This window comes from Branchiostoma floridae, chromosome 3, assembly GCF_000003815.2.
Source record: "Branchiostoma floridae strain S238N-H82 chromosome 3, Bfl_VNyyK, whole genome shotgun sequence".
NCBI lineage: Eukaryota > Metazoa > Chordata > Leptocardii > Amphioxiformes > Branchiostomatidae > Branchiostoma > Branchiostoma floridae.
Window position 1 is genome coordinate 7125230 of NC_049981.1, and position 14524 is coordinate 7139753.

At 38.5% G+C, this 14524-nt stretch overlaps 3 protein-coding genes across 9 annotated transcripts in view; 2 read left to right on the top strand and 1 right to left on the bottom strand.

Annotated features, from left to right (window-relative positions):
- The window catches only part of LOC118411087, a 6286-nt gene extending 1275 nt beyond the window's left edge, over window positions 1–5011 (top strand). The window contains exons 3-10 of the mRNA XM_035813113.1: window positions 117–241; window positions 511–620; window positions 743–841; window positions 973–1065; window positions 1262–1362; window positions 1609–1782; window positions 3210–3329; window positions 3515–5011. Coding sequence (XP_035669006.1) covers window positions 117–241; window positions 511–620; window positions 743–841; window positions 973–1065; window positions 1262–1362; window positions 1609–1782; window positions 3210–3329; window positions 3515–3679 — 987 coding nt within the window. The 3' untranslated portion in view covers window positions 3680–5011. The remainder of the gene's footprint in view (window positions 1–116; window positions 242–510; window positions 621–742; window positions 842–972; window positions 1066–1261; window positions 1363–1608; window positions 1783–3209; window positions 3330–3514) is intronic.
- LOC118411089 (enoyl-[acyl-carrier-protein] reductase, mitochondrial-like) overlaps window positions 1–7427 on the top strand; it is a 112285-nt gene extending 104858 nt beyond the window's left edge. For all 7 annotated transcript variants that reach the window (XM_035813118.1, XM_035813120.1, XM_035813119.1 and 4 more), the window contains 3 exons: window positions 5315–5375; window positions 5687–5759; window positions 6261–7427. In XM_035813118.1, coding sequence (XP_035669011.1) covers window positions 5315–5375; window positions 5687–5759; window positions 6261–6427 — 301 coding nt within the window. In that variant the 3' untranslated portion in view covers window positions 6428–7427. The remainder of the gene's footprint in view (window positions 1–5314; window positions 5376–5686; window positions 5760–6260) is intronic.
- Window positions 7428–8558: 1131 nt separating this feature from the next.
- The window catches only part of LOC118411260 (mothers against decapentaplegic homolog 3-like), a gene marked incomplete in the record, with an annotated part of 30337 nt that continues 24371 nt past the window's right edge, over window positions 8559–14524 (bottom strand). Inside the window, 3 exon segments of the mRNA XM_035813425.1 lie at window positions 8559–10680; window positions 11055–11192; window positions 12005–12217. Of these exon segments, the coding sequence (XP_035669318.1) occupies window positions 10412–10680; window positions 11055–11192; window positions 12005–12217 (620 nt within the window).

Consider the following 14524-nt stretch of genomic DNA (forward strand, 5'->3'; position numbering starts at 1 on the left):
GTGTGTGTGCGCGTGCGTGCAGTTTTGCGTGCGTGTTTCCACCATTCCCAATATACAAAATGTATCACTGCCATGATACATACTCATTTCTGTCAATTCTTTATGTATCTTATCAGGAAATAACTGGAAGTGTCCTTGCCGAAGAAGATGACAACTTTCAGGGACTCAAAGTGCTGTCAGATGCCCGTCATTGCTGGCGGAAGAATGCCTACTACTCTGATGTTGTCTTTCTTGGCCACATGTGAGTCTTGATGATCGTTCAATCTATATATTCTTTAATGACATATCTAATGCTATAAATATAGTAACAGAGATGCTAAAAACATGTGCGCTGTTTTATAAACCGCTACAAAGCCTTCTTGGAGAATACTATGTTGTTACATGTATGTATGTATGTCTGTCTGGGTGTTTGTCTGTCTGTCTGCCTGTACCCCTGTCTGTCTGTATGTATTATATAATTATGTTGTTGTATATGTCACAGTAGATTTACATTTTGTCATTGTGGTCTAGCACACACAGGGCGATTCACCATGAACTGGTAACCAAGGAAGATGAGCCGATATCGCAGAACCACGAGATTATTGGCACAGAGCGGTTCTATGAGTGGGCTGATGCCAAAGGTGTGTAGCATTTATTGATTAAAATGATAGTACAGAACATGTCATGAACAAATTAGAGGTTGACACTGCGGACCGGTTGACCCTTTCAATTTATATTTACATTCTTGTGTCTCACTCTACAGGGCTCAGCATCCATCTCCATGGCCATGACAGGAACGGCTCGGTTAATAAGATAGTGAAGGACCGCCAATATACAGACAACGGCAACGACACATGGCATGGTATGTCCACCTCAGATTATTACATGCTAATTTAACATAATTCCTTACTTCTTGTTTGCAATTAGCCATAGGAAAGGAATTTGCAATTTTTCTTAATATCAATGTTGTTACTATTTTGCTTTTACATGTAGCTACCAAGAACTTGGCAAGATCCTTTGTCAAGGTTGCAAAGGGGAAGCCAGTCAATCGAGGAGTCACCTGGCATCCTGAGCTGTCTGACAAAGGTTTGTGGATAACACGTTATACAGTACCATGATTATTAGTTTGTTCCTACATGTATGCTACCAATGCATTACCCATGTCTGATATGTAATTCCCTTGTGCTGTTTTGCACTATGCATATTTGAACGGATTTGAAGTTTCATATATGTGTGTGTGTGTGTGTATACTATAAATATTTATATACCATAAATATTGCAGGTGCAGGTATAAAGACACACTACTACTGGGCCATGAAGACCTGCGATGGAGACCCAGACCTGCTGCGGTTCCGCCTGGACAATATTGTCCGACACTACCAGGTAAGGAGACTACGGATGTTTCAATGGATGTGTTCATGGAATCATTCAATACACCATACATGTACAAATGAATGATTGGCACTCTCTATGGTATAATGAACCTGTTTATACTGTACACCTTGCCCGTGTCCTGTCATTATCTGTGAAATGTTAGCTGAGTAGAGACTCTACAGCTACAGTGAGTGAATTGGTGCCTGGAGATCCATTTCTATTATTCCCACCAACGGAATGCACATCATTTTTCAGAATGACCACAGAAACTGCTTTGCGGGGAATGTCCGTCATCCGGGGGCCCGATGTAAGACAGACCCGAACTACGAGCCGACCCGAACTACCATCAGGGACCCGGTAGCAGCACAGCTGTTGACACGATGGATACAGAAATCAACGATATACGAATGGCCACTGGACTATGTAAACGTAAGTAAATTTTTAATTTCACATCGATAACTTGGAAACATACAAATACATACGAACATATAATTACCTGATATATTTATCAGATAAAGGTTGGAATGTGCAGCGCTCAACAGATTAAATGCCTTTTTCCAGAAATGGAAACTCCAAGTTACTAGTAATCTAAAGAATACATATAATAACATAAGTTATTATTTTCAGCAAACCTGGTCGTTCCTTCCGAAATCAAATATTCATATTCGATCAAGACACATTGGACATAGTACCTTCTTACCGCTATCTAGGCCTGACTATTACATCATCGGGAAGCTTCTCTCTGGCAAAAATTTCACTCAATGCTCGTAATGCTATGTATACTTTGAAATCTCTCATTGAATAATTCGCTCGTCTTTCTCACCAAAGTGCTTACCAAGAATATTTGATTCCTGTATAAAGCCGATCGTCCTGTATGGAACTTTGGGGCACAGAGCCCATATATGACAACTTCCCAATTGAAATTTTTCACCACCGATTTTGTGAGAATATACTTGGAGTTTCCAGAAATTTTAGCTGGGTAAATTTCCTTCAGACTTTGATATATGGATGCGTGCTATTCGTTACTGGCTACGCTTGTTACAAATGGATTCTCATAGACATCCAATACAAGCTGATGACCTTATGTGTCAACATAAGTCTATTTCTAATAGTCATAGATTCTGAAGAACTTTGTCAAAGAATTATTAGATGGTAGTGGCCATTCCTACCTGTTCTATTCATGTAACTCACTTAGTGATAAGTTATTATTAACAGTCTTCTATATGTACCATGAGAAGATGTAGAATCTGATATGTTTATCCAAAGCTCTTGTCATAACGTGAGTATTTATACTGATAAGCTAATGCTACATGCAGAAATACTTAGAATTAGATAATTTTGATCTACGCTTGGCAATCAGCAAAATTAGAATTAGTGCCCACCATCTTGGAATTGAGAAAGGGCTGTACAAGAATCTATCTGTGTGTGAAAGAACGTGCAAACAATGCACATCAAACATGGTGAAAGACAAAACACATTTTATGTCAAACTGTTCGTTCTACAATCACAAAAGAGCTGTTTGAAGAGGCCACCCAAATTTCTTCACATTCACTGACAAAAAGAACACGATTCTCTCTCTAACATCACAAAACCTACACATAATAGAAAAGGTGGGATCTTTCGTCCACTGTCTCCGAAAAAGAAGTGAAACAAAATGACCCAGGATCTAATAGCTTTCAGACTAGAGTAGACACTTGTGATCTTGTTTTGTACACTGTTTCAATCTCTCGTGTTATCTGCAATTAGCCCAGAAGCAAGAATTTGCAATTAACTTATTACTAATAATTGCAGGAAAGAAGGAAAAGTAAATGATACAGTACATCCAAGAGTGTAATATTTTTCTTCTTGTATTCCAGTGTGTAGACACCCACTATGTTGAGTCATTCAACAATAGCCTTCTCCAGTACCACGACAAGAGGATCGTGTTTGGCAACAGCCAGTACACCATGCGGAGCCATCTTGCCATCCTGGACTGGGTAAGACTTTGAAGATGTATGTGTGTGTGTGTGTGTGTGTGTGTGTGTGTGTGTGTAACTAAACCAGAGATATATACATGTATGATGCTTTGGTGTAAATTGTTTGGACTGGAGTAGCTGAAAATATTTCAGATCTATGTGATGTTTTGATAATCTTTTTCATTGTCTCTATTATTTCATTGCAGAATGAACATGTCGACAGGGACTACACTTCGATCATTCGAAGACAGTCCGCCAAAAACCCTAGGGCGGTGGAGGGACACAAAGTCCTCAAGCCTAAGACTAATAGCTTCAAAAGTACAATCTGGGACAGATTCATGGCAAGAATCTTCCCCGCAGGAGAGGATTGAGTAATTTAGTTTGTTTTTGTTGTTCAGCATGTAGTCAGTTAATAATTTTCCTAATTGTGTTGAGACAATGTTCCAAAGTGTTAGTAAAGATACATGTATGTAGACATTGTTGTCATTTGTCAGGATTTTACAAATGGAGGTAGTATTGTTTGCTTGTATTTTGAACTGTTGCACTTCATGGTAAATGAGAACTTTCTGGGATTCTTTCAAAATGATCTGTATAGAGTAATTATTTTTTGGATGCGTCCCAGGTCCCAGTTCAAGCTGTTGAAAATGATAGTCTTGTATTTCATGACCATTCCTATAATGAAGTAACTGTTATTTGTGATAACAGAATGTCTCTGATTTTCACATGTTATGTAAAACCTAGTCTAGAAGATACTCCTTTATCATTGTATTTCGTAAAAAGATTCTATACTGGTAAGATTTTCTTGTTATTCAGGCAATATGGCATTACTAGTACATGTATTAGACAGGTTTGAAAACTGTAAGCTAGCAATTGCTTGTGATAGTGTTTTGTTTGTTCATATATGCCCCTGTGGTACAATAATGCCTACCTATGGACGTATTTTGTTTGGACTCCTACACTTCTTTACGAGTCCATTAGTATAGTATACTTGGTGTCCTGTTGTGTTCAGGATAAATTCTTTAGTAATTTAGGGTGTTTGACCTAGAAATCAGAGGCCATGGGTTCAAATCCCTTGACATGTCACCAAAGTTGTGCTGTTTACAGGACTTTCCTTACTCCATCCAATTGTACAAAGGGGGTTGGGCAGGTAATAGGTGGTGGGAGGAGAGGATTGGGTGACCTTGGGCCTGTCCTGGACACAGTGGATAACAACCCACGTGTCAGGAAGGCTAACGTATTTGATTTCCAAGATTGTATAGCTTGATACCAAAATGGTATAACGTCATCATGACATACTAGTATGTAAGAACAAGGAGGTAATTATAACCTTCTTGGTCAGTACAAAATTTAGCTGTACATTGATTTATGCTCGTCCTTCTTGTTGTATGAGACAGATTCTGTTCCAGACATAGATATTCAATAAAGAAACAAAATCCTGTTGCTGGCAAGCCCATTCTTACACACACACACACACACACACACACACACACACACACACACACACACACGGTGGTTTCTTCAACTTTTACACACAGGCGGGCACACTGCAAGCAAGGCCTCAGACAAACCACTTTCCCCAAGGGTCAGCCAGAGGTACTTAGGGGAGGCCAACCTCAGGTCTGGCAGGGTCTGGCACGGTTGGAGATTTAGCAATTACTATGCCTGTCAATCAGCAATTTTGTCTCCGGCTGAGCGCCATATGCGGGTTTTATGTGGTAGTTTACTTTCAAATATGTTACTTAAAGTCCATACTTATGGAAAACTTTAACCTTAAAGGTTAAAATGTTTGTATTCAAAGCTAACAGTATTTGAAACAGCCAAATAAAGTCTTCATTTCAAGTATGTTAAAGTCTATACTTATGGAAAACTTTACCCTTAAAATGTTTCTATTCAAAGCTAACAATCAATATTTGAAACATCCAAAGACTTAACAGTTTTGTTACATCTTGGTTGGTAGAAAATTCTGACCACTCCTTGTACTTTTTTTTTCTTTTTCCCACTTTTAGGACTGGGGGAACTATGGTGACCTATGGTGGGATGTCTCGACAACCTGTCACTGTTCCTACGGTAGATAAATGACACGTTTGACCCAATATGTTGATTTATTCATACCTGTAGAAATCCATTATATGTCTGTTTAGTTGTACTGTAAGTAGTTGTTATAGACCTTTACTTTTGTCTAAGTGTCAATAAAGATTTCTGTATACTTGTACGACTTTGGTATGTCACAACAAGGAGCTTTTATCTAAAAGCTTCTTGGTCACAAGCATACATTGTAGTAGCAAAATATGCACAAGTGCAAATAGCTAACTTCATGTGTCATGATTATGAATGTGGCTAAAGCAATGTTTCTAATGGTACCACTTCTGTCTTTTCAGGGTTCCCTGATTTTCCAGGACATTAAAGTTGTTGGTTACTGGATGACACAATGGAACAAGAGGCAAACAGACTGTAAGTTTGATAAACATGGTATTATTTTCTTTTCTACTGGATATAATGAATTATGAAGAACTAGTGTGTTTGGCTAATAACCGAATGTCATGGGTTCAAATCCCACTGTTTCACTGATTGTGAGCCCTTGCAAAAGCATCTTTCATGGTGAAAATGAGTATACCTAGTGTCGGCTAGGGACCTCTCTTGGATAGGACGTCCAGTGTGTTTGGGAAGAGCCAAACACCACGCACATTAAAAAACCCACCACACCTTTCGAAAAAGAGTAATAAGGGTATGGTCTGTTGTGCAATGGTGCAAATCCTTCTTTATGGAGTTGGTGATTCACTTCAAATCAGCAGAATGGAGGCCTGGCAAACTTCTTTCTTGTATCAGCCATATGGTGATTTACATCATTCACCTGGACTCGAGGAAGAGTAGTGATATGTCAGTGACTTATTGATTGAGATCCGATCCGAACCAAACCATTAAATACTCCTAACTATTTTATTGTTTCTGCAGCCCAAGAGAGTTCAGAGATGCTGTCTACTCTGTGTGACTACGTGAGACAAGGCAAGCTGCAGGCTCCATCTAACGTACAAGTCCCCATCTCAGACTACATGGCTGCTATCAACAGTACTAGGGACGCCTTCAGTACTAAGAAACAGATACTCACGATGAGCAGTTGATAGATTATCTAGGACTAGTTACTTTATATTTAGAAAGCCATTTTCACAACTTGGACACTGTACCGGGGGTAGTTTCCTTTGTCTAAGTGTAGATAATAAATACACATACTTTTAAAAAATATCCTTGCATGTCTTTATCATTGTCACCTGTTATGTAGCAGTATTTTAAGTCTGATTTTTTGGGGCCATATGGATGACGTCATCAGGTTTTATTGCCTGATATAATTTTTTTTGTATGAGAAAATTCAGCACTTTGGTGCATAACCACTGCAATGAAGCTATGTGTTTCATGTGCATAATGATTAAAGCTACAAAGTCACATTTGCACAAGTTGATATCTTTTAATAATGTGTAATTATTAGAATTTCAAATGATTTTTTTATTAGATGAAAACAGTTTTTCTCAGATGAATCTGACCAAGTCTCTGCTAACAATCATACAAATGGTTCTCAGTAAATTGTCTTCCTTAAAGACCAAACTAGATACAAGGAGCTGAACAAGAATGACAGTGACTCACGACATTATAGCGCAGATGCAGTGTATTGTACACTTTGTGACATGGTTATTGTTACACATAGAAACATCAGAAATGAAATTAAAGAAAAAAACACTTCTGAAAAAATGCACATTTTACAATTTGTCGTGCTTAAAAATCCATTGCAACTTTTTAACACATGCAGATTACAATGTATATTCTATTAGCCTCTTTTTCCGAACAAGCTGTGTGAAAAAGAGTCAAATCTATACCTGGTATGTTATTTTCCGTATATCACAGTCGTTCTAGTGTTGCACATTAGAAAGAAGCGTACATATAAGCATCTATTGTACAGACTGGTTATCATATTGACTTGTTTTAGAAAAGACAGTATTCAGTGATAAAAAATAAACTCCTGTACCACTATATACCACATACGAGTCGGTAACGGACCCGACCATTCAATATAAGGGGAGTTTTGATGCTCCAAATACGGTTACAATGATCCATTCCTAAATATATGTCCATATCCAAACCTGCTATTTTATCAAATCTTTTCCACTTCCTTTTTTTACAAATTTAGAAACGTGCCTCAGTTGGAGAAATTTTATCATTCAAAGGAAAAAACTTGAGGCTCCAAAGTCTAAACCTTGAATGTATAATTCAATGAAATTGTTTCCTTTCATCCCTCTTATACGTGAAAATGGTATAGTCCAGCCACATCAATTTAATTTGTTGATTCTCGAATTTAAAACCCAAATAGTCCAGAATATCCACATGAATACAGAGTCTGAAGGATGTTTGTAAAATGTCAGGAAAGCAAATATGTTGTACATTTTCTATACAGTCAAACCTGTATTAGGGGCCACCTCTACAGAGGGGCCACCTGTCCATAGTGGCCACTTTTTGTCGGTCCCTTGGGTATTTTATCTACAAGTTGCCACCTCTATACAGAGGCCACCTGTCTATAGTGGCCACATTTGTCCGGTCCCTTGAGTGGCCGCTATAGACAGGTTTGACTGTAGTACATTTACCCCCCTCCCCCCTATGCAAAAATATGGTAAAACCGAATACATACATAAAGATGGCTAGAGACTTGCATAAAAATGGCTAGATTTGTGCTACAACTGTTTTTTATAATGTAATAACAGACAACCTACTAGTTAGCAGTCACTACTATTCACTGTTGTTTTTTGGCAAATTTTTGGCCATACCAATTTAATTTTCTGGTTCTCTTTAATGCTTAATTGGTATATAAAATAGTCTGTTACATCGTCTGTCCTTGTTCACAAGGTATCAGGTAGCAAATGTAGTTTGGTTCAAGATATTGTCTCAGTTCTTTTCTGTTTTCTTTTGATTTAACAATAGAATTTCCGAGAACCAAAAAATGAAATTGGTATGGCCTTACACATTGTTTTCTGTTCACCAACCAAGCAGAGTCTAGAAGATAAAATACCCCATCCCTTAACGCTACAAAATACAGGTATATCAACTTAAAGAATGGCACAATTTGCATGTACAGGTAATAAGGTACGTATGTCTAAAGATGTTGTAAAATGGCTGTTCTCCAAATCTAAATAAAGCTCTTTTCAAGATTCCTCTCCTATATAATTCTACACAGAAGATGAAACACTGTTCCAGTGTAGTTGTTTTTTCTTGTTCACATTCACTTGAAAAAGATCTCTTTGGTTTAGAAGACATTGCCCGATGGCACACAACGACAAGGAAGAAAATCTTAGAGTCAACTATTATGTTGTTATTGTTGTCCACATTAATTACTCAACACAGTTTTAATCTTACACTGAAGAGTGGGACTCTAAATTTAAGATACGTCCTTTGGGCAATTTTGTCAGACTTTTAAATGTGTGACATGCACATACTCAAGTAATCTCCAAAATTTGATTAAAACTTTCCCAGCATCGCCCAGTTAATGCAACTAATTGTCATGGCTAAAGTTAACATCAGGAAGCAGAAGATTTCAAATCAAATTTTCAGGGTTTAACCTCCAAAGTGACCCACGTTTCAACACATTAGTTTGTTTTCTTGCCTCAATTGCAACTTCACACACAACAAAATACAAAAATATCCCTCTGTTGTTAGTGGTAGTGGGGAAATTAGCACGTTTTCTTTGACATACAAACAGTAATAAATAAGCATTTTCTTTCGACTATTCAAAATTTACTCACAACCAGAAAGAAAGTTACTTGTTAAAGCTACTTTTTGTCTGTCCCAGTGGCAAGAAATTTCCTGCTTTTGAGGGGGGTGATTTTGTCAGTATTTCTACAAAATCTGGCACTGAATCTCATTCAAAAGGGTAGATAACTATTTCTTGTTGTACTGGCCTCTACAAAAATTTCACGAGCATTTTATATGCTAAGCTTAACTTTATTTTCATATATATACCCTCTCATACATGTACATAAACAATCAGTATTCTAAAAGACTGCGAAATTTCTGCCAGCTTATTTTTTTGTTCTTGTTGTCGGGAAAGCTGGTTGTTTGTGTTATTTTGTATTGAGGGTAGACAGAGCTTGTAATACGATCCTTGAGAGCAAGTTATGCGCATAAAATACATGTTCTGCCTCCAGTATTAATATATGCATACATATGCTTTAATGTTTTGTCCTACTAAGATATAACGCACAAGAATTCTATATACCTTCTATAGAGTAACCGAAGAGGTTAAAGTAATAATACATTGTCAGAATTCATCTTCTCCCAACCTACGAGCCAACAAGAACCCTGCTTTCAGACATTCACATATACCCTCCTGAATACATTTATGTAAGCAAAGCTTTGATTGGTGATGGAGCCATACCACAAAGAAGCTGTTCAACAATTCTTACAAATCTGCCTAATCTTTTACAGAAGTTAAGCTTACATCCCTTTGCTGTGTAATCTGTGTATTAACACTTTCATATGAGATACAAAAACTAACACCGATCACTTCAAATTTCACAATTCATTTCCTAAACTTTAGAAGACAAATTTTCAAGCTGAACAGCCCAACGATACTTGAAGTGTCACTGGCTTGTTTTTTCCTTACATGTATATTGAGATATCATGTAATATTTCTGTGTATTGTTGTTGTTGTTTTTCAGCGAAAAATGTATGTGGATCTAACGATACTTCACTTTTAAAAAGTTACCGTTTCAGATTTTGAATTGTTTCTTTTCAAATCTGAAGCAATTGTGTCAGTCTTGTTTCTGGTCCTTGACTATTGTAATGATTCCCCAGTTTTGTTGGAATACAGTCAAACCTGTACAAGTGACCACCTTTATATAAGGACCACCGAGCATTGCGACCCCTTTTCCCCCATTGACACAGGCATTAAGAATCATGTCAACAATGACTGCCAGTCCATATAGACCAGATTTTATCTGTACCAAAGTGGTCCTCTTGCACAGGTTTGATTGTATACGGTAAGACCGCCACCGTTTCCCTCCAAGCACCAATCAAAGCTCCCCGCTTATGGCTGTACATACAAAGAAAGCGTACGCCGTCCGTCATTACGACATACTCGAACACGGAACCCGGGGCGACCCCATCTGCGTTAGGACCTTATCCAACCACTGCAGGGGGCCGTTCAGGTGAAGTTCGATCCAGCACGGCGTTGACGTGACCGTCTGGCGCCGGTACTCCGCGCCCCAGCCCTTGACAAAGCTCATGCGGATGGTACACATTCGTGTGAGCTGGTACACTGCCTCGAAGCCTTGGCTAACCGACTGGGACAGGAGCTGGGCAAACTCCTGGTTGTTGAAAATCTTCAAGTTACAGCCTGTGGAGACAAGAAGGGAAAGTGAGACCTCTAGCAATGTGCTGAAGAACTGCAGTTGCTCATGGATTGGGACAGGAGCTGGGCAAACTCCTGGTTGTTGAAAATCTTCAAGTTACATCCTGTGAAGACAAGAAGAGAAAGTGAGACCTCTAGCAACTTGAAGATGAACTGCAGTTGCTCATATACTGGGACAGGAGCTGCGCAAACTCCTGGTTGTTGAAAATCTTTAGGTTACAAGTTGTGAACATGAGAAGGGAAAGTGAGACTTCTAGCAACTTGTAGGAGTACTGCAAAAAACATCCGAGTTCAACAACACACCTTTTATAAAGGTTATTCTATTAAGTCTTCACTGATATAAGAAAAAGAGTTCTTACCTGGAGGTATTTTGCAGACAGTAGCGGGATGCCAGCCGTACCGCTGGTTACAGTTGGGACTCTGTACAAACACACTGCTCTCACTCAGACACTCCGCAAACACCTCCCCTCCGATGTAGTACAGCCGAACTCCTTTACCTGTCAGGGAATAAAGAAACATTTTAGGTCTAGATGTTCCCTTGTAATTTTGGCTGACCCATGCAGAGTCTATCCCGTTTTCAATAGGGGTATAACAAAAATAAAAAAGAGACAAAATTAGACAAGAGGGACAAGACATTTTTTTCCCATCATTTCAAAGAACATACAAGAGAAGAAGGAAAGAAAAAGGGATGTGTCAAGCTACCCACAACAGGTTACTTGTCCGCCGAGCTCCCACCAACCCACTCGCAACCCCTAATGTTAAGCCGTTAGGAAACCTTTAGGTGCCTTTCTCACAGCTCTACATGTACATTTGGTTAGGGATGTAATGCCCCTGGTCTCGCCTCCAGGACGTTCAAGAACACACCACACTTATCGAACAGACAACAGGTCCATCCCATTGTGAGTGGATTGAACCTTGCTATTCCATGTTGCTTTGCGTGAGTGAGGATAAGATAGCCCACATTTCCATATGGCAGTTATTCTGTGGTCGCATTCCAGGATACACAACGTTCACCATGAGTGCTCCAAAGTAACATGGAATTTGATACTGTCCAGTCTTAAGTTCGTCCTTGAAACAGCCATACAGGGTTTTATTTTAATCTTTACCGCAAATTTTCTGGTGGTTTGAAGTTCACGGTGAAGAGGTCATTGTGAAATATGCAAACATAAAATCATCGCAAACATTTTCCCTTTTACGTGACAGTGCATGTCTCCTTGTGAAAAAAGTTTTTTTTACAGTGACATACCAACCTAATGAAACTATTCACAGATGAAATCGTCTTGTATGAAATCGTACAAAGCAAACCAACCTATATGTCTCCTCGTCTGTTCTATGACATGGTTCCTGTTGACGTTGGACAGCAAACCTAGACAGAACCTCTCCGAGTTGGACGGGTCCGTGAAGCCGTCCACGGTCAGCGAGGGCTGGGAGGCGTGGAACGTCTCCCCGACTCTCGTGTTCATCTCGTAGTACGCGATCGAACACCAGAACGTCGGCTCCGTGTACGTGACTGGCTGTAAGTCTGGAAACAGAGAAAAACATCAGTCAACTAGAAAGGCAACATTTTTTTCAAAAATGCAGAATGTTTTCCCTCAGTCTTATGTCACATACGATAATATACCATATACCCCAAAGTAGTGTGTGCGAGTGGCAAAAGAATTGGGGCTATGAATGGGGGTATCTGAGTGATAGCCAGTCCAAGTAGACAGCCCAGGTAGCCAGACCTGGTGCACAGCCCAGCCTTTTCCGTAAACCTTTTATGCTTGGAGGAAACTAAGAACACACCAGCATAAACAATATGTTTTGTCGTTCAGTAAAAGTTTAATAACATCTGTGTATACTTTCATCAGTTTAGTACATCCCCTGATAACGCTACAGTAACTGTATTTTCTCCAATATTAAGTAATGTACTTTTAAAACTGTCCAAAATCAAAACAAAGCTGCATTGTTATTGCAAAAGCTGGGCTGTTTTATTCAATGTTATTGCACAGTGAAGGGAAGAATGCAAAGTTATGCACATTGTTTCCATGTACAACCTTTTTTGTCCTATGACTGAGTGATTTAATTTGTTGCACAGTGGTAAGGCAATTCAGAGAATGCAGAGCAGCAAGGAATTTTTTTCACAAATCTAAGGCCACACCAATTCAATGTCTTGGTTCACGGACTTTTTCATGAAAAATATGGAGCGAGAGGGCGAAACAAAAATAAAAATTGTAAAATGGTTGGGGTAAAGCTGACGGCTAATCCAAAACATAAAGAAAAAAAGTTGTCAGCTTGAAAAAAGTACAAAAACACTTTTATTGTACAGTAACAGCACCTGTACCCACACCTTAAGGAGCTTATAATATAAAGGCCAATTTGCTACACTAGAAAGTTGGTGAATGGTTTCATTAATGGTGAAAATTTGCTGAGTGGTAATTTTTATTTTTATTTTTTTTCCAAAAAATAGGAGCGAGCGAATCCGTGAACCAAGAAATTAAATTGGTTTGGCCTAAGCAAGAACATTGAATAGAAGTCCCTGATTTTTGTGAAATAACCCTGGGAAAAGAGAAGAAACAACATAAATTTGAATTCATCCGGTTCAAAATGTGTTTAAGATTGGTGGAGAAGGGGTGCATACTTAATTGCATACTTAATAGCATCTCTCAATCCTACATTTTTCTCAGTGACTTTTTCCCAAATTGCAGGTGTGTACTTAAATTCTGGAGTGTACTTTAACAAGAAAATATGATAGTTCACCTTTATCTGCGGGGTAACCTATATCCATTGTTATCTAAAAGGCATCTAAGCATATCTTATACATTCAATTTGTATGTATATCAAATTGACGGACAGTGGTTTCAAACTGCAATATTTCTAAAGTAATGCAACTTGAAATCACTGACAGTGGACTTGGTATTCCTTTTCAAAACAAAATGATATAAGTTGCCTGCCTGCCTAAGTGCCTAAGTGATATAAGTTACTTGTGGACAAAGTTGAACTCGTGTTCACAACCAAGCTATATATATAACATCCAATGTTTTGGTGACCGTCTGTGACCCTCTACTGCCCTGAGGAAGGTGAGAGACGGTCACTGACATGCTAACAGGCAATTATGTACTAGCTGTCACAGTGAATAAAGGACTTTGTTTAAACCAATAAGGAAAACAATGTCCGTGACAAGTAATTCTCCGTAAGACGCTGTCAATACAGATCACACCACCCGTTAACTTTCGAAAACGTTTTGAGATTACTGAACAAAATAATGAGAAAATTAATGCAATAATGAGATAATAATATTTTCCCCCAGTAGGGAAAGACATATTGTTTTTCTGGTATGTTCTTTTCTTCTTCTAATTCTTCCAACCAAAGCCAATCAGAGGTTAGCTTGGACATTAGCTGTTTAAAATATTGCAAATTTGAGCAATGTTTCTTTCTTTTTTTACACACACACAACACTATATGGCAAGTCTAATGGTGTAGATGTAGGTTTTTTTAAAATCTTACTTGCACACAATACCATAAGGAAAACCTGATGGTGCAAGTAGCTTGACAAAAGACTATGGACCGGGAGTATGGTAAAACATTCTGCATTATCGGAAAACCTTTCTGGTTGTTCTTTTATTTCACATCCGTGGCTAAAGAAGCTGCCTGGACACCATCATCCTTGTTGATTGTTGTCGACACAAATTGTTACAGACACAAACGATGAACACACACAAACACTTCTTAGTTTGACAGAAAAGACAGCAAGTTAGGCAACACTATTACTATTAGGCAGCAACAAGTCCTGGTTTTACAGAAAACAAAAAGCACAAAGCAGAATGGACACATTCAACCACAGAAATCA